At 52.8% G+C, this 19,225-nt stretch overlaps 1 protein-coding gene across 1 annotated transcript in view; it reads left to right on the plus strand.

Annotated features, from left to right (window-relative positions):
- Positions 1-14,612, plus strand: part of XYLT1 (xylosyltransferase 1) — a gene marked incomplete at its 5' end in the record, with an annotated part of 297,678 nt that extends 283,066 nt beyond the window's left edge. Inside the window, 2 exons of the mRNA XM_035022356.1 lie at positions 3,393-3,726; positions 10,037-14,612. Coding sequence (XP_034878247.1) covers positions 3,393-3,726; positions 10,037-10,359 — 657 coding nt within the window. The remainder of the gene's footprint in view (positions 1-3,392; positions 3,727-10,036) is intronic.
- Positions 14,613-19,225: the final 4,613 nt, after the last annotated feature.

Below are 19,225 nucleotides of genomic sequence, written 5' to 3' on the forward strand. Positions count from 1 at the left end.
CAGGAGGGAAAGGAAGAACCACAGGGGATCCCCCTCGTGGTGGCACAGCCCCAGGGCTCCCCGCTCAGGGCCTGGCTCTCAGCAGACAGCCAGTGTCGCTGAGCAGTCAGAAATGACTTCTCCCTCCCATGGGAGCCCTATGCTAGTGGCCTGCAGAAAAGATGCTCGTTCCTTCAGCAGAGAGTCACCAAGTGGCTACGATACCCTAGTGCAGGAGAGGCCATGGTGAACTAGACAGGTCAGGCTCTTGTTGCCTTGGAACTGTAGTCAGGTGGGGCAGTCAGCCTGTGAGTGAGCAAATAAATAAACAAAAACATTTCAGCTAATGGCAAGTATTATAAAGAACATAAAACTTCGTTGATGTCATTGCCAAGGGCTGAAGAGGCCGATGGGGACGACTTTCAATGGGATGTTCATTTGGGAAGCTTTTCTAAGGAGGTAACTACGGTAGAGCTGAAAGCTATAAAAGAGCCAGTGACGGGGAGGTCTGAAGCAGTCCAAGCAGAAGAGCATGTGCAAAGGCCCTGAGGCTCCAGGAAGGAGCTGGGCACACTCAAGGAGCAGCAAGGCCAGTGTGGCCAGAGCACAGTGAGTGAGAGGGAGGGCAGCAGAAGGAAGGTCTCAAAGTGGATGAGGCAGATCGTGAGGGGGCTTGAAGGCCCCGGAAAAAAGCTCAGATTGTATTTTAAATGCAAGTGAGAGACTTTTAGTGGGTTTGAAGTTGGGGAGTGACATGGTGAACTTGAACAAGGACTTCAGTTTGAGTAGTGATCACTGTGTAGTAAGTGGCCAGTGAGTCCATGAGAAGATCTCGAAGCCCCAGAGGGTGTGATAGCAGCAGGGCCCCATCTCAGGCAGCCCTAGCCCCGCACGCACTGGGGGGTGGCATCTAGCCTTCCGCTCACTCTCCTCGGATTGGAAATGAGAGCCAGCTTCTGTGTTGATAGCTGCTCCACAGATCTTCCACTTGGGTTGTCTTGGTTTTAGAGCTCAGACTTCAGAGGATTGCTCACCCCCATTTCTTTGGGGAATCCAAGGATACTGTTCTGGAGTGGCCTCCCCTAACTGGTCACAAAGCCCTTCTTTAAGAAGGACCCCATTCCTTCTGTGACCATTCATCCACTTGTTAGTATCTATGGGAAAGCCAGTGTGTGGAGGGCCTGGCGCATAGGGATGTCCGTGTGCTCAGCCCCTCATCATTCATGATGTGGTTAGAGGTTGGAGGCATGGATGGAAGGAAGGAAAGAGAGAGACTGAGCACCCACCACGTGATCAGCACTGCTTTAGGCTCTAGAGATACACTGGTGAGCAAGCCAGATACAGTCCCTCTCCTCGTGGAGTTGACCCTCCTGAGCTAAGGGAAGAGATGCATAAATTAAAATTTGTAATACTGTGCCAGAAAACCCCGAGATGGGTGGTGCCTCTAACGGGGAAGGCTTCTGAGTAGAGGAGACACCTCGGCTGAGGTCTGCCTGAGGAGTAGAAGCTGGTCAGGAGGGAGGGGAAACAAAGGCAGACTGTTCAAGCCAGAAGGCCAGGAACGAACGGAAGGTCAGAGACGAGAGAGCGCCCTCCTCATGGAGGCACCGAGAGTAATCCAGGTGGCCCAGAGCAGGGGTGAGTGGAGGGGAGGGCGAGGGGTTGAGATGAAGCGGGACAAAAAGGGACCAGACCTCACAGGATGGGGTGAGAGACCAGACTTGAGAATCCTGAGGTGCTGAAGAGGGTTGCAGGTAGGGAAGGGACAGGATTGGGTTTCTTCAGAGACATCTCAAGATTCGGAGGCTAGCTGGAATCTTGCTCACTCCCTCGTTCATTTCTTCACTAACTGCTACGGGTTTCCTTCCTGCCCTGATGCAGCCACTGTGCTGGCACCAGGGGCCTCGGGAGGAGCTGGGCAGGGGCGGTAGAAATGCCCAAACGCCGCCCATCTGGGAGGGCCACCCGTCCCTGCAGGAATGTTACCGCAGTCAGTGCCTCAGCTCCGCCGGGACAGCCCCTCAGTCCCCGTCTGGAGGCTGTTGTCTAAAGACGGAGCCTGGGAGCGTACGGCGGCAGGGAGGGGGTGTGCATCCCCTGTGGGCATCAGGCATCCGGCACGTTGGTGTTGGATGAACGTGTGAGGGAGTGAACAAGAGGCTGATACAGAAGATGCGGTTAAGAACATAGCCTCTGGGGGCCCCGTGCCGGCTCTGCCTCTCACTGGCCCCAGCAAGGGACCTAAGTGCTCTGAGCCTCGGCATTCTCATCTGTGATGGGAGGATAATGACGGGGTCTCCCCTTCACGGAGCTGAGAGAGTCACGCAGGCCAGTGCATCGAAGCGCTCAGCGCTGGGTAAATATGAGCAACGGAGCTCTGTGTCTCGGAGAAAGAACGGACACAGGACCTCGTGGCAAGAACGAGAAAGTCAACCGGCTCCCACTGGCACCTCACAGCCGGTGTCCCTCACCCCGACATGTGCGCACTCATTGGAGAAGCTGGTCGTGGAAAGACCACGGGAACCGGCGAGCCTTCGAGTGTGCTCGTCATCCGCTACCAGCGTGCCCACATGCTGGGTCTTCAGAAACTCCAGATGAAGCCTCCTGGGTGAGCCGAAGAGTCATTCACTCGCTGATTCCACAGATACTGAGCACCTGCTGTGTGCCAGGCCCAGTGCTAGGCACCTGGAAAGAACAGTGACGCCAGCCACGGGCGCATTTGAGCAGCAAGAGGACGATTCACAAGGACTTCCTGGCTCCTGGCTAGACCGTACACTGCAGGCAACAGAAGCAGGAGGGAAGCCGAGAGCGGACTCCCAGCCAGAGACACATCTCCAGCTGGCTGGCAGGAAGGATGGATCATACAGTCACCCCCCACCCCCGAGGTCCAGCTCTGAGCGCTGTGGGGAGGCCACAGCTGGGGCTTCCTAGAAAAGCCATGTGGACTCCTGCCCTGATAGGAGGGGCTGAGGGACCCTCCTTGTTCAGAACGTCACACGAAATGGAGGTGCCCGATCTAGAAGACTGAGCACTGAAGTGGAAACCAGCTGTACCTGCTGTGTGTGGGGGCAGGGGGAGGTGTACGTTTCCTGGGGATGGCCTGCCAGCAGACATTCATTCATTCAGTGCACGTGGTATGTTTTCTTTCCAAAGCACGAACCCTGCGTCAGGCACAGGAGGCCCGAGAATTTAATGAACGGACCACAGGCCTTGTAATCCCCCAGACCGGGTCCAAATCCCAAATCTTCTGCTTACTACTATTTGTGCAGTCTTGTGCAGGTGACCTACTGGGATCCTCAGTTTCCTCAACTATAAAATGGGTATATGCATTCCTATGAGCAGGATCTTAGGCCTCTCTGGGACCCTGTGCCCTAGTTCAGGCTCAGTGATTTGAGGACTCGCTCTCGTTTCAGGTCGGCACTGAGTGGGATGCCAAGGAGCGGCTCTTCCGTAACTTTGGGGGTCTCCTGGGGCCCATGGATGAGCCGGTAGGCATGCAGAAATGGGGAAAGGGCCCCAACGTCACCGTGACTGTCATCTGGGTGGATCCCGTCAACATCATCGCAGCCACCTACGACATCCTGATTGAATCCACTGCTGAGTTCACCCACTACAAGCCCCCTTTGAACTTGCCCCTGAGGCCTGGGATCTGGACAGTGAAAATTCTTCACCACTGGGTGCCAGTTGCAGAGACCAAATTCCTTGTTGCACCGCTGACCTTCTCAAACAGGCAGCCCATCAAACCAGGTGAGTACTCCCGGCGTCTCTGCGGGGAAATATTTCATCCTGGGGGTCTCTGGGGTCCTCCTCCTCAGTGGGCAGTGCCACTCACATGGGGGGAGGCATGTAGGCTGCCTCGGAGGACAGTGCTCTCTGCTCTGTATTTTCTCCTGCTTGTTTGCATAGAGAACCTTCTAATTTTCTACTTGTATGCTGAGGTGATGTCATCTGTCTGGGTATTAGGGATCTAATTCTTACCTGCTCTCCCACTGGACTTCCAGAAAGCCCTGATCATATTTAAGACAAGATGGGAAATAAACCCAGGCAGATACTGAGTTTCAGCAAATCTTACTTTTTTAAAAACAATAATTAAAATAGGAAATTCTGTTCATCAAAAACATGCTACGCTAGGAGAAAAGACACTACATCTGGTAAAAAAAAATATTTGCTACACATAAAAAAAGTCCCTTCAAAATATGTAAAGAAATCCCATAAATCAGAGCCAACTGCAAGCCACAGGCCAAATCTGGCCCACTCCCTGTTTTTGTAAATAAAGTTTTATTGGGACACAGCCACACCCATTCATTGACATGTTGCTTTTGGTTTCCTCAGGACTAGTGGCAGCCCTGAGTAATTGCGATGCAGACTGCATGGCCCATAGATCCAAAAATACTATCTGGCCCTTTATAAAAAAAAAAAAAAAGGATTGCCAACTCCTGTTACAAAGGAGAAAGAAAAAAGCGCATAAATGGCCCACATACATGTAAAAGGATGCTCAGCCTCATGAATAATGAGAGAAATGCAAATGAAAAGCAAAAAGAGATCCCACTTCGCACCACCATGCACACACCACACACACCCGTGCTGCACAGAAATCCCAGGTCTCGGTGGGTGCCCTACAGACCTGTGCAGACCTAGAGCAGAATTGTTCCTAATGGCGCCAAACCAGGAGCAGCCCAGACGCCCACATCCAGGTGGATAGACACCATGGGCTCTGCCCAGACAGCGGAGCTCTGCGTGGCCGGGAACACCAGCACCACTCCGCTCCGTGCACGGATTTGGATGAGTCTCTACACCGTAACGTTGAGGGGGATTATCGCAGAAGTCATAACAAGGGTGCATATATTTAAAGTTCAAAAGCAGGCCTAGCCACCAGTACATGATTTCAGGACTCTCGTGTCTGTAGAAAGCTGTGAGGAAATGAGTCGTTGACACGAAATCAGGATGGTGGTTCCTGCTGGGCATGGAGAGGCATGTTGGATTCCTAATGCGCCCGCCGCCTTTTTCTTTTCTCATCTGAAGAATTTACTTACATTTTTCTGTGTCCTTGTCCTCCTCTGATCACTGGAGAGGTCTTCCTCCCCGCTCAGTCCTACCTCCCGCAGGAACCGCTGCCAACACTTGAGTATTCATCCTTCTAGAGGTTTCTGGAGGTTTCTAAAGCATAAACATGAACATACAAAACAAGTCACACATTGCTGGCTTTTGGAAAATGGAGTGATAATTTTGTCATGAGACTTGCTCTTTGGACTTTCTGAGTCTGTGTATCTAAAGCTACCTGCTGCCTCATATTCCTTTGGATTAAGGACCCAGAATCCATCTGTCTCCCCCGTGAGTAGACACATAGCTGCTTCTGGTGGTGGTCGTACAGATAACACTGCAAAGATTCTTGAATCTAAAATTGTCTGTGCCCAGGGGCGCCTGGGTGGCTCAGTTGTTAAGCGTCTGCCTTCGGCTCAGGTCATGATCCCAGGGTCCTGGGATAGAGCCCCGCATCGGGCTCCCTGCTCCGTGGGGAGCCTGCTTCTCCCTCTCCCACTCCCCCTGCTTGTGTTCCCTCTCTCACTGTGTCTCTCTCTGTCAAATAAATAAATAAAATCTTTAAAAAATAAAATAAAATAAATAAATAAAATTGTGCCCATACAGATACATCCATAAAATAGATTCCTCGAAACATGATTTCTGGGTCTCTTGATATTTGAAATTACCTGTCTACATCCAACAGATCAGAAACCCAGAAGCCAAAAACACATTACAACCTCTATTAGGGTAAAAAGGGTTCTGGGCTGGGTGCCATTTAGCCAGTGACCTAAGGAGAAGGGGACAAAGACATGGGGAGGGGGTGCCTGGGATCCGAACAGGGGGGTGTGACATGAACCCTGTTGACTTCTGCTAAGTTTCTGTGCTGAGCAAGCAGAAAGATACAGACCTCATGTTTTCTCGAGATGGAAGTCTGCTCCCCCCCTCCCCTGTGAAACAGGCAAAAGACAGCCCCTCCAAAACTAGCTGGGCATGAGCAAGTGCCCTCCTGATGAGTTTCCCATCCTTAGCGTCCCTGAGAGTTCCCAAAGCCAGACGCAGAGGAGGATGATAGAAATAGCATTCGCCTCTTGGCTCCAGATACACCTGTCAGACAGAACAAAGGAGCGGTCCTCCACTCCAGGGGGAGAAAAAAAACCCTGGGACCATTCACTTGGGTCCTGATTTTTCCAGCTTTTTTTTTTCCTCCTTGGAGTTTCTGAAGATGGCACGGCTCTTCCTTCCCCTGCCCAGGATGAGCCAGGGGTCAGCAGCCCCCCACCCCACCCATCAGTAAGTGTGTCTGTTAACAGTGTTCCAGTGACAGGGAACACGAAGGTGGGAGCAATGCAATTTGTAAAATGATTCATCAAGAGTCATTTGCTATTGATGCGTCCCTGGTAATCTCAAGAAATCTGATGAGGTGGAATTGAGGAAAATTTAATTATAGAGGCACGCATCACGGGCTGGTACTGTAATAGCATTTCCCGCATTAACCTCATTTTTCATAAGGGTTTTCTGCATCAGCCACAATATTTGGTTCCCCGCGTTCAGATGCTTGTTAGCTGCTCTTTTCACTTTGCATGTCCGGCCTTTTGTGGGTTTGGGTAGCTCCCCACTGCCAGCTCTGCAGATGTAGAGGGACTGAGAGGCTCCGGTGGACAAGGCAGGAACTGCTCGAGAAAGAACAGGCTCTGTTCTCGGACAGATGGTCCAGGAGCTGCCCACCCTGCCTGCCAGCACCAGGAAGAGGTGGGCTAGGGCCAGATTTATAAGGCTGTTGTTAATTCCACCGGTTACTTTAAGAAGGGCAGGTGTATGGTCTTTCTGCCTCCTTCTTGAACCCCACTCAGTACCGCACATATTCGAAAACAGCATGCAGATTATCTGAGCTATCCTGGTTGCCGCTGAGGGGGACAGCCACCATCAGGTGAACGGGAACTGTTTTCTGAATGCCACACTGTCCCATAAGGACGTGTCTTGGAGACCTAGCTATCTCCACCCGAGCCAGAGCTGACTGGCTAAAACTGACAACTCACATAAATCAGTGGCCAGTAAGTTTTTTAAATCTATTTTTGTGTTTGGCAATGAAATAGGCAGTAAGAGGGAACTTCTCCAAAATAGAAACGTCTAGCTTCTCTCCGTCAGCCCAAATGTGTGCACTTTCTGCTTCCCCATCTGTAAGCCCAGGAAGTAGTCATAGCCCCCTCTTGATGTGTCCCTTTACTGTTCATAGAGCACATGAACTTCCTGAGCCCCTTGCCAGCCCTGGGGGTCTCACTGGGGCAAGGACGAGTATCCAGTTTACAGATGGGGAAACCACGTCTTGGAAAGACTGGCTTCCAGATGAAAATAAAATTAAGGGGGAAAAAAGCTTTTTTAGTTTCCAGTTGGTGGATGAGCCCACAAGTAGAGAATCGTGAGGACAAGAACGGGCATTGGACTCAGCCAGTCTAGGACCTAACCGCAGCTCTGTCTCGCACGATGGCCACCCATTTCCCCATCTGCAAAGTGGGCATAACACCAGCCCTGTGGCTTTGTGTGTGTACAAGGGTTGTGTACTAATAACACCAACCCTAATAATCCTGGCTAAACTTCTCCAAGCAGTTAGTCTTTGCCAAGTTGCCATCCACGTGTGCATATAGTATAATTCACGTGCAGTATGATGTAGTTTCCGGTGTACAATATAGTGTTTCGACAATTCTTTACAACCCCCCGTGCGCATCACAAGTGCACTCTGAACCCCCATCACCTCTTGCACTCCTCCTGCCGCCCACCTCCCGTCTGGCAACCAGCAGCTCACTATCTAAGAGTCTGGTTTTTCCTGTGTCTCTGTTTTCCTTTGTTTTTGTTTCTTAAATTTCACATGAGTGAAATCCTATGGTCTTGTCACTTAGCATTAGACGCTCTAGCTCTGTCCATGTTGATGTAAATGGCAAGATCTCCTTCTTGTTGGTACTGAGTACTGTTCCGCTGTATATATTCCACTGTATACACCACATCTTCTTTATCCATTCATCTATGGATGGACACTTGGGCTGCTTCCGTAGCTTGGCTATTGTAAATAATGTTGCAATAAACGTAGGGGCCCACATATGTTTAGCAGTTAGCGCTTTCATATTCTTTGGGTAAATACCCAGTAGTGCGATTGCTGGATCCTAGAGTAGCTCTGTTTTGAACTGAAGCACCTCCATACTGTTTTCCAGAGTGGCTGCCCCAGCTTGCATTCCCACCAACAGAGCACAAGGGTTCCTTTTTTTCCACGTCTTCGCCAACACTTGTTTCCTGTCTTTTTGATTTTAGTTTTTTTTTAATTAAAGATTTTATTTATTTGACAGAGACACAGCGAGAGAGGGAACACAAGTAGGGGGAGTAGGGGAGGGAGAAGCAGGCTTCCCGCCGAGCAGGGAGCCCGATGTGGGACTCGATCCCAGGATGCTGGGATCATGACCTGAGCCAAAGGCAGACGCTTAACGACGGAGCCACCCAGGCGCCCCCTGATTTTAGCTGTTCTGACAGGTGTGAGGTGATACCTCCTTGCGGCTTTGGTTTGCATTTCCCTGCTGATGAGTGAGGTCGAGCGTCTTTCCATGTGTCTGTTGGCCATCTGGATGTCTTCTGCCCACTTCTTTTTTTTTTTTTTTAAAGATTTATTTATGTGAGAGAGCGAGAATGAGAGAGAGATAGAGTACATGAGAGGGGGTAGGGTCAGAGGGAGAAGCAGACTCCCCGCCGAGCAGGGAGCCCGATGCGGGACTCGATCCCGGGACTCCAGGATCATGACCTGAGCCGAAGGCAGTCGCTTAACCAACTGAGCCACCCAGGCGCCCCCTTCTAAGTGGATTATTTGGGTTTGAGTTGTGGAAGTTATGTTGGGTACTAATGCCAGGTGCCATTGTAAGCACTTAACATCAGCACGTTTAATCATCACGGAGCTCTAAGGTACCAGGTACTGTACTCCTCTGATGGTCAAGGAAAGAGCAGGCGCGCCGGAAGCCACACACCAGGGCTGTGAGCCCTGTGGGTTCAGACCCAGGTGCCCTGATTGTCGTCTGCATGCTCACGCACGAGGTGCTGCTCAGCAAAGCAGGGCTGTGGAGAGAGCCGGTTGAGGTCAACAGACCCGGACTCAAACTTTGGCTGCGACTCTCATTAGCTCTGTGATTTGCAGAAAGGCCTTTAATGAGGTTTTGCCTCCGCCCAGAATTCTTTGCCACCATCTGCAGATGGCTTCCTCGTTCCCATTAACCAGCACTCAGCTCGGGTGGCACCTCAGAGAGGTCTCCCTTGCCCCCCTCATCCAGATAAACATCCTCATCACTCTCTAACTCCTGGGCCAGCAAGCTTTTACTGTAAAGGGCTGGACGGTAGACCTTGCCCGCTTTGTGGGCCACACACGGTTTGTCTCAACGACTCTGTGGTGCTCTGGTGGCAGGAGCAGCCACGGACGGCAGGTCTGCAAAGAGACACAGCTGTGTCTTGGTCAGACTTGACTTACCACACCTGGTGGGCCAGACTTGGCCCAAGGACCACAGCATGCCAAGCCCTTGCTCTGACTCCGCACGCAGCGTATAATGTAGTCCGTTCGAGTTAGTTACTGATCACCGGCTGAAAGGACCTTACCTATGGATTGTCCTCAGTCTCCCTCCGCGGGGCTATAATCTTATCTGGTTCCCTCCGCGCCAGGTGGAGTGGGGCCTGGCCCTTAATCTTTAGCAAATGAATGAATGAGTGCCTTGCAGAGAGAGGTAGGTGTTGAATGAATGCCTTGCACAAAGTAGGTGCTGAAAACCTATGAGTGAATGAATGGTCTGGACTGCTGAGCTGCTCTGTAAGCCTGTGCTCAGTGAACAGACGTGTGGACCGTGCCCTGCACAAAGTGGGCTCGTGGCTGTGGAGGGAGTGTCCCTGGAGGGTGTGTCCTCGTCTGTGCCACGGGGCTGCCGACCCCTTGACTCCTGCCAACCACAGGAGACTGTCCCGGGCGTATGCGCTCTGTGACCCTCCTGACCATCTCCTTGTTCCCTGTGGCTTTCAGAGGAGGCGCTGAAGCTGCACAGCGGGCCCCCCCGCAGCGCCTACATGGAGCAGAGCTTCCAGAGCCTGAACCCCGTCCTCAGCCTGCCCATCAGCCCGGCCCAGGTGGAGCAGGCACGGAGGAACGCAGCCTCCACGGGCACAGTGCTGGAGCGCTGGCTGGACTCTCTGGTAGGTGGCATGTGGACTGCCATGGACGTCTGCACCACAGGCCTCAGTGCCTGCCCCGTCATGCAGCCCTGCAGCCAGACGGCCTGGAGCTCCTTCAGCCCCGACCCCAAGTCCGAGCTGGGGGCGGTCAAACCCGATGGCCGGCTCAGGTAGCACCGGGCCCGCGTGGGCCTCAGCAGATCTCAGAGGGAAAGCAGCTCGAGGGCCGGTGGCACCCGGACCCTGGCCCCCCAGTCCCGGGGGTGCCTTTTGTGACGAGGGGGCTCTCCTGGCTACAGAAAGATGGAGAAGGAAGGTGTGGAGGTGCCAACGACCCGCATTGTGCACGCTGGCCCCTGGGGGCGAAGATTGCTGGGTCCCAGCGCCATCGTGGTCTTACCTCTTCTGGTTGATCCTCGAAGCCTCCAGGTTCCTTGTCCTCCCCCTTGGTGACCCAATCCCCCCAGTCAAGTGATTCTCCAACTTTTATTTTGAGCAGCAGAATTTTGTTTACTAAGCACAGGTGGAGGCAGAAGTTCAAGGTGTGGTTGAAATCCAGGCTGCTCTGGTTGAAGCTGGGGAGTCTGAGGTTTTTTCCTCAACGCTCAGCCCAGTGGGCAGTCCCTTTGCCCGGGGCACCTCCTGAGGTACCTCCCCAGAACCCAAGGGCTCTGCAAAACCCCATATGAAAAGCACTGCCCAGACTGTGGGCTTGATCTCCAGCCCCACCCTTGGGCTCATCTTCCTGCTCCTGAGCGGGGAAAGGGGACTGGCTGAGCCTTCCGCCAGCCCTTGTCCGGTGAGTTGTCCTCCTTACTAACGAGATAAGCAGGATAGCTTTTTGATGGGACATGGCCGAGGTTCCCCAAAGTCTGCGGTCCAGGCCAGCCTCCCTCCAGACTGCCCCCTGAGGTGGCATCAATGGGATGAGGTTCAGGGGTAGGAGCATCAAATCTCCCAGCCATTCAGGGGCCGGGAGAACTCTGGGGACAATGGCCATGAGACTCAGAGATGGGTTGGAGCCAACTCCTGAGCTGGACAGCACAGCAATACCCGCCCCCTGCCTGAGCCCTTGCGCTCCGAAGTTGGGCACTCCAGACCTTTGGGAATTGCCCCCCACCCCACCCCCCTGGTGCTGTAGGGAAGTGACCAGGCTTTTCACATCCAGGAACAAGCATTTCAGATTTGGTTTTTAAATTCATGCCCTTCCTTCTCCGAGGTGCCAGCAGGCCCCTCTGCTATGCCATGTGAAAGCTAGAAGCTTGAGCATCAGAGCGGTTTAAGCCTAAACAATAGTGTTCTTCCAACTGCTTGAGTTGCCGTAAACCTGAAATGTGTCCTTGCTGTGTGCCTCGGAGGGCTGGCCCTGCTCCGCTGGAGAGCCCATCCCGAGGCCCCTTCCTTCTCCAATTCTAGCCTCCCCTCGCCGCACCCCCCCCTGCCAGGACAGGCTTTCCTTGGCCAAGGCCCACCCCCGGTTGCTAACGGCCCTGCCCTGGAGGGCCCATCCTTGTGTTTCTGGGCAGTGTGGGTATGAAGGTACTTCAGTCCCTCCTGACCGCTCCACGCTCACCCACAGTCCCGCCAGGCCGCATGTCCTAGGGGCCAGGGAGGGTCTGGAGGAGGGACACTTTCGGTATTTATTATTTCTATAGTTTAGTCAATGACTAATGAGTAGGTGCTGCTTTTGCAGCTTGTCAGTTACGTCTCTTACTAACTGAAGCTGCCTTTATTCACGAAAGCCCCCCCCTCCCCACCCCCAGTGTCTCTCTCTCTCCTGTCTGCCCCACATTCTCCATGTCCTCAGAGGAAAGCAGGGGTGTTGGACACCACGAGGAGAATGCTTGCACCAGCATCATCCGCTGGCTGAAAGCGGGGTACCCCTGGGGACACTGGAGCCTTAGTTTTTCCTCAGGCAGGAGGGAGCCTCGGCGGGTTCTCTGGTCCCCGTGGGGCTGGAATTCCTGAGCCATCCCTGCTGCCCACGGCAGGCACAGGGACAAGACATGCTCATGACTCGGGTGGAGGGAGAGGACCCCCTTCCAAGCCTGAGAGGGAGAGAAAGCCAGTTTACGAAGACGGGGAATGGTCGTACTGAGCCCAGAGCTAGCCATGGTCACCAGGGGCTCCAGAGACCTCGGAGGAGCTTGCTGAGAAAACCCGGATTATCCCTCCATGAACTTGCAAACTCTAGGAGCCCAGCCAGCCCGTGCCACCACCCCTTTCTGCCCCAGCCCACCCAGGGAGCCTTCCTCTTTACCCTCCTGGCCAGACTGCTAGGAGTCCCGTGGTTTCCACCGTGTCCTGTGCAGGGCTCAGGCCTGGGTCTGGTGTGTGTGCCTGCAGACCCCTGCCTGCACCCATGACAATGCTGATATTCCCCCCCCCCCCCACCCCAGAAGAAGCAGAGATGGTCTACTCTGGGCACCATCTCCCCTCCCCACCCCCGCTCACAGCAAGGAATTCAGAAGCCAGTCAGTCACACCCCGTGTTTCTGTAAAGATCTCTGGTTTTTGGACCAGGGAATAACGTTGCTATTAAAAACAAAAATTTCCAAACAAAGCCCAGGACGATTTGAGAAAGGGTGATGTTTTCCCAGGGGACACAATAACAGCTGAACTTCATCGGCCTGAGAGTGAGTGATTCGGGAAAGGGCACTAGGGCAGGCAGCCGTGAGTTCTGGCTGTGGGACCCAACCACAGGAGATGAACCCGGGTTACAGCCTGAAGCCTGGCCCCTGTCTCCCTGACCAGGAGCCTGAGGGCAGTCTGGGGAGAAGGAAGCATTCAAGAGGCTGTGGCACCCTGTGTCATTTCCCAGCCAGCCCGTCCAGTGACGCTCAGGCGGTTGCCGGTCTTCCCGACTCCCACAGCCCAGGCCAGGTGCAAAGCAGTCTCCCTCAAGGACGCAAGCAATGCACAGACCCCATATTTAACAAGGGGGCCCTTACCTCCCTTTGGAAAAAGACCTTTCTGGTCAGATCAGGAGTCATTCAGGCTTCATTTCCCCCTTGCTAGTTTAAGATGCCAGTGCCCTCAGGACAAGCAAGACCACCCTAGTCCCCAAAAGGGGCGCATTGCATCTCTCTGGGCACATGCCTGGGTTGGGTGGACCTGCTGCCTTCAGGCTCCCTGGTTGACAAGTACAAAGAGGACATGGGCTGGAACCTCCATCTCTTTGCCAGGAAGGTGCAGAGTAGAGAGAAGCAGCTGTGGAAGGTGGGGCTTGAGCCAAGACCCCTTACACAGCAAAGTCCACTGGGGACTCAGGACATAAGCCCCCCAACAGCACCCAAGGGAGGTATACTAGGAACAGCTGTTGGCCAAACCCTGTTAGGTCAAAGCCACACTCTGTGGTAGGGGTCGCAAATGCTTAACATGGTTGGCATAAGACAATTGGGAGTGGTGGGGACTGGGGTCTGTGCGCACGGCCCACCCAAAGACAGCAGCCCGTCTTTGCAAGTGAGCCTGCAGAATCTTCCAATTTGGTAAAGGAAGCCAGAGATCCAGATTTTCATAGGAAATTTGATTTTTAAGTGTCAACCATGTGTTTTTGTTTTATGGGTTTTTTTCAGTTTTGAGTGTGGGCAAAGAGAAATTCCATAGTTCATCCCGTGCACGGCCAACCACCTCTGCTCTCTGGAGAGCTGGTTTGCCAGGAGGTCAGGCAGTGCCCTGGTGGAGGAGGAAATGAGCCACCAGTAGGAAGGGGCAAAGATTATAGCTCATTTCGCCAATTGCTCTGAAGCAAGAACACAAATCTCTTACCGGTCATTCCACCCCGAAGAGACGGTCCCGCGGAGGAGAAGGGTCCCAGAAGAACTGGCTTGTGAGGCTGGCCTGGTCCCAAGATGGTGCTTAAAAAAAAAAAAAAAGAATTTGGAGACCTGACCTAAGGAGGCCCATACCTTCCAGAATTCCAGCCCGCCCAGGCGGAGGTGACAAAGACAGGGGCCGGGGAGGGAGGGGTGTGTCAAACAGCCCCAGGTTTGAGCAGCCGTCTTAGCACACGTCTTGGACACTCTGTTGGAGCTGTGCTGGCTCACAGGACACCCTCTTCAACTCAGTTACCTTACTTTTTGCCCATGGGTCTACCACAGGCGCTACCTCATTGTGTCTGCTGAGAAGTTTACCTGGGGAGGGGGGGGGAATAATTAGGTGTCCCAAATGTGCTGGAGCTGAATGTACAATCTATGCAAATTTCTCTCCCTCTCTCTGTCTGTTTCTCTCGGAAGTTTGGGCTTTTTTGTTTGTTTTACCTTACCAACAAGATACTGTGTAGACCCCTCTTAAGACCGAGGAGGGCTTTCATGCGCCACCTGTGTCTACCCCTCACGTTGTCTTTGGTTCTGCCCTCACCAAGCCCGCAGGGAGAAGGCGGCCCTCCCCTCCCCTCCCCTCCCCCTGGCTGGGAACACCCCAACCGCCCCCCCCCCCCCCCCCCCGGAGTCCCCAGGAAAGCAGGTTCTGCCCCTGGCACCCCCCCACTTCCTGCATACCATCTCTGCTCCATCCTCATTTCCCTCCCACTTGCTTCTCCTCCCCTGCTTCCCCCACCGACCCCCAAAAGCCTTAGGTTTCTCCTTTTTCAAATGTGGCCTTAACATTATTTTTGGAAAGCTGACTGCCCTCTCCCTCCAACTTCTACCAACATCCAAGAAAGAGCATCCCGATGCTTTCAGGGCAACCTCCTCAGCCAGGGGCTGCCCGTCTGTAGCTTGCAGACGCGACAGAAACGGCTTCTACGTGTCGTCTTTAAGAAAAAGTATTCTGTTGTTCCCTCTGGGTAAAATGAAGGCTCCGGTGCTCCCGCCAACGGCAGCTCGCTGGTGCAGCTGTCCACGCGCACTGCGGAGGCACCGGGCTGGCTTCTGCCCCAGGCCGGTGTGAGCACCTACTCTCCCGTCCTCCCTCTCCCACCGCCCCCTCCGCCTCCACCCCCCCCACCCTCCCCCCGGCTTGATGACTTCCTGTACTTCTTCAAGGGTAAATCAGGAGAGTGTCTCGATTTCTCTTTCCGTCCTTCCTGCCTGGAAAGGGAGAGTGTTCCGTATTCCCAGCAGATGGGTCGTGGGTCGTGTTCTCAAAGGGATCACGCTCCTGACTTCCATCGCTCCGGGTCCCGTTGGCGGCCAAAGACAACCCCCCCAGGGTTCTCATAGGAAATTCACTGGAATTGAGTGCAACCGTCCTTAGAGTCCTTTCTCCGTCTTCTTTTTTGTTTTTAATATTATGTTGTCAGTAGCATTTGTTTTATTTTTTTTGTAGAGGCCTCATGATAAGTTATTACTGTCCCCCTCATTTTTTTCTCAAAGACATGTGGTGATATAGTTTTTAAAAATAACTATTTTGTTATAGATCATGATATGCATAAAACTGTACAGAAATATTTTGTAATGTATTGATTTAAAAAAATCTGTAAATAAAGTTTAAAAAAGAGAATTCCAATGGCACACACTGAAAGATGTAGATATTTTGCTATTTATTTAAAGGAGTATTTTAAAAGAGATTGAACTATCTGAAATTGACCAGTCATCAAAATTCCGATCCTACGAACGCTTTTCTTCGAGGTAGACAGTGTTTCTCGGAAGTGATTGCACTACCCGCCCATTTTTGCACCTTTTCTGTATCTTCATTTAGCAGAAAAACAACGAAATTGTGCCTTAGCTGTATTTTTTTGTCTAGGGGAGTTTGTTTCTGTCTGACAAAGCAAAATCTTTTGCAGAAAACAGTGGATGTATTAAATACTGTATCATACCAAAAACACTGCAGGTGTATATAGATGCTTTCTGTCATACTGTGTTTTCAGATGCAGAATTTTAAAAATTAAAAAAAAAAAATACTGTCTTTATGGAACAGTGGCTGTATGGCTTCTCTTCAGCAATATCCTGCATCTTTACCAAATCCAGTACTCTCTTCCTTCCTCTATTGGGTGATTATAGAATCTGTCATCTGAACTGGGGATGGAATGCCCAGACCCCAGGCCTGAGTTGGGCCACTCCTGGGAAAACCTGGAGGTGTGGATGCACTCCCTAATCCAGCCTGCTGTCTTCTTTTTTTTTTTTAAGATTTTATTTATTTGAGAGAGAGAGAATGAGAGAGAGCGAGTACATGAGAGGGGGGAGGGTCAGAGGGAGAAGCAGACTCCCTGCCGAGCAGGGAGCCCGATGCGGGACTCGATCCCGGGACTCCAGGATCATGACCTGAGCCGAAGGCAGTCGCTTAACCAACTGAGCCACCCAGGCGCCCTAGCCTGCTGTCTTCTTGCAGTGACATTATTGTAACACCCTCCTGTACACGATTGCCCTGGTTGAGGTCGAAGTGTATGGTTTTAGACCCTTTGGTAAGTCAAGGATAGCCAGGAAGGCCTGCCATTTCAAGTGGCAAACGGTTCTCTCTCCCCAGCTGGCTGGTTGTGTAGCCAACGCGTTTCCTCCTCTCCACATGGCCAGACCACATTTCCCAGATTTCCTCGTGCCTAGGTGTGGCCTTGTGGCCAACTTCTGGCCCATGAAATGTGGGTGGGAGGGGCGCAGGGCACTTCCAGACCTGGCCCAAAAAATTTCCAGTGCAAGTGTTTTGAATCATCTTGTTTTGGAGCATTCATGCGTCGCTCTGCTCTACTCTTCTTGGAAACCTCACAAAGCTCCCAGTTTAAAGGTGGGCAGAGCCACAGAAGGATCCAGGCCCCTGGATAGTCACATAGGAAAGTCCCCTGACCAGCCATTCCCGACTGGTGACCGCGATATGAAACGTGTGTTGTGTGACCCCATTGAGAATTTGTGTTCTAGCAGGCAGTCTTACCTCAACTCCTCATTCATCCAGAAGTGGCAACTCAGATGTTCCTCTGCAAAATCTGAATCTCAGCCCCTTCATCCTACAAGTAAAAGTTAGAGACTCCAGTGGGTGAAGTGATTGGCTTGAAGCTACCAAGATACAAGATACTAGCATCATGGTCAGAACCAGAGCCAAGGTTCCCCATGCCCCAGTGAGACCTTCTCAAGTCTTTAGGAGGAATGATCCTCCATCCTTGGGTTGGCCTCACTGCCATGTTTATACGTGGCTCCTGAAGGCCATGGACAGGGACTGAGAGTGCCCAGGTGGCCGGATTGCAGAGATACTGTTAATTCACCCTTCAACATCCTTAAAGGCAGAGAGTGCCCCTGAGACCCAGATAGGACTGCACAACTAGAACAAAATAGGCTAGAGATGGTGACTTTAGGATGGGGATGGGGGCGTTGGGGGGGGTGGTGTGGCTTGCCCTGAATTCCACACTGAACAATGCCCCAGTCAGGACTTCCTGCGAAGATTGCAGAGTAGGAGAATCGTAGGCTCACCTTGTCCCACAGATAAACCCACAGGTAACATCCAGGTCAGTGCAAATAACCCAGAACACGACCCAAACACTGACAGAGCAGACTCTCCACAGCTAAATGTAGAAAAGAGGCCACATCAAAGGGGGCAGGAGGGCAAGAGATGTGGTCAGGAGCCAGACTGAGCCAGGGGACTGTCTGCAGGACAGAGGGATGCCACAGGCTGAGAGAGGAACAGACCCCACGCCAGGCACCTGAGACCTAGGGGACCTCCACTGGGAAGACCAGTCCCCCTCACATTTGGCTTTGAATACCAGAGAGGCCTAACTTCTCCAGTTCTTACAATCAGTGGGACTTAACATCTGCAACTTTCAGAATCAGCAGGGTCAGCTCCAGGGGAGTCAGAAGGGCAGCAGAAAACAGTGTCCTGCCCTTAAATAGAGGCAGCTCAACAAACACCCCAGGGAGATAGAGCAAAGAAGCGGCAGTTCAACAAATGCCTGGGGTATACAAAAGGGAGAGTTCTTTACTAATCTTAGCACGTGTCCCAGAGGGACAGAGCTCTGGGAGACTCCTCCAGGAACAAAGGCGCCATTTCCCTCTCCCGCCCCCCCACCCCCAGCATAAGCACACGGTCACCTGCGGGAACCAGCGCAGTGCTGACATTCGGTACCCAGCTTGCCTGCACCCTGCCCCACCCCCCAGCACTGCGCTTCAGCCGATCTGCCCCCTGCACCCAGGCCAGCCTGAGGCCCTCCTGCTGAGGACTGGCTGCTCATAAACACGCCCACCCAGCTGCCCCCTACCCCCCAGCACATTGCAGATCCACCCCCCTGATATACCCCTGGCCAGAGCCCGTCCACACTGGGGCCCCAAGCTCAGCAGTGTGCTAGCAGCCCCATCAGGGGCCACCACCACTGCAAAGGGACTCCTCCCCCCGGGCGAGGGAAAGCCAACCACACAGACCCGTCCCACTGACTAGAGTGGTGGGCATGGGAAAGAAACTTGTCTGATTGCAGGCCCACCCGCCAATGAAAGCTTCTCAGGGGACAACACAAGGAAAGGGGCCTACAGTTGGGTGCTACCGCATCTCTAGCAAATGCCTGGTCTGACCCACCTCAAGCCCAAGGTGGCCCCAGACTGGTGCACCCCCACCACCACCACGGGGACCGAACCCTCCCCACAGCAGGCAAATAGCCAGTGCAGACGACTGGACCGAAGGCAGATGTGGCTCAGCCACCCCACCAGGGCACTCGCAACACACAGAGGAGACACTGAGACCCTGAAGCACCAGGTTCTGGTCAGTAGGGAACATGGCCCTGCAGGGCACTATAGGACCTCTTTTCTTCCTAAGGCCACTGTTTACTTTCTCTTTAAGATTTTTTTTTTGAAAGAGAGAGAGCAAGCACGAGTGGGGGGAGGGGCAGAAGCGGAGGGAGAAGCAGACCCCCTGCTGAGCAGGGAACCCAATGCAGGGCTCCATCCCAGGACCCCAGGATCATTACCTGAGCCAAAGGCAGATGCTTACTGACTGAGCCACCAGGCGCCCCAAGGTCCCTACTTTCAAGACCAAGAAACAACTCACTTTGCTAACACAGAGAAGCACAGCAAGTTAGGCAAAATGTATAAGAGGAGTAGGTCCCAAATGAAAGAACAGGACAAAATCATAGCAAGAGAGCTAAACAAAATGTAGAGAAGTAATGTGCCTGATAAAGAATTTAAAGTAAT

Source organism: Mirounga leonina, unplaced genomic scaffold, assembly GCF_011800145.1.
Source record: "Mirounga leonina isolate KUSES-001 unplaced genomic scaffold, KU_Mleo_1.0 Mir_175, whole genome shotgun sequence".
NCBI classification, from domain to species: domain Eukaryota; kingdom Metazoa; phylum Chordata; class Mammalia; order Carnivora; family Phocidae; genus Mirounga; species Mirounga leonina.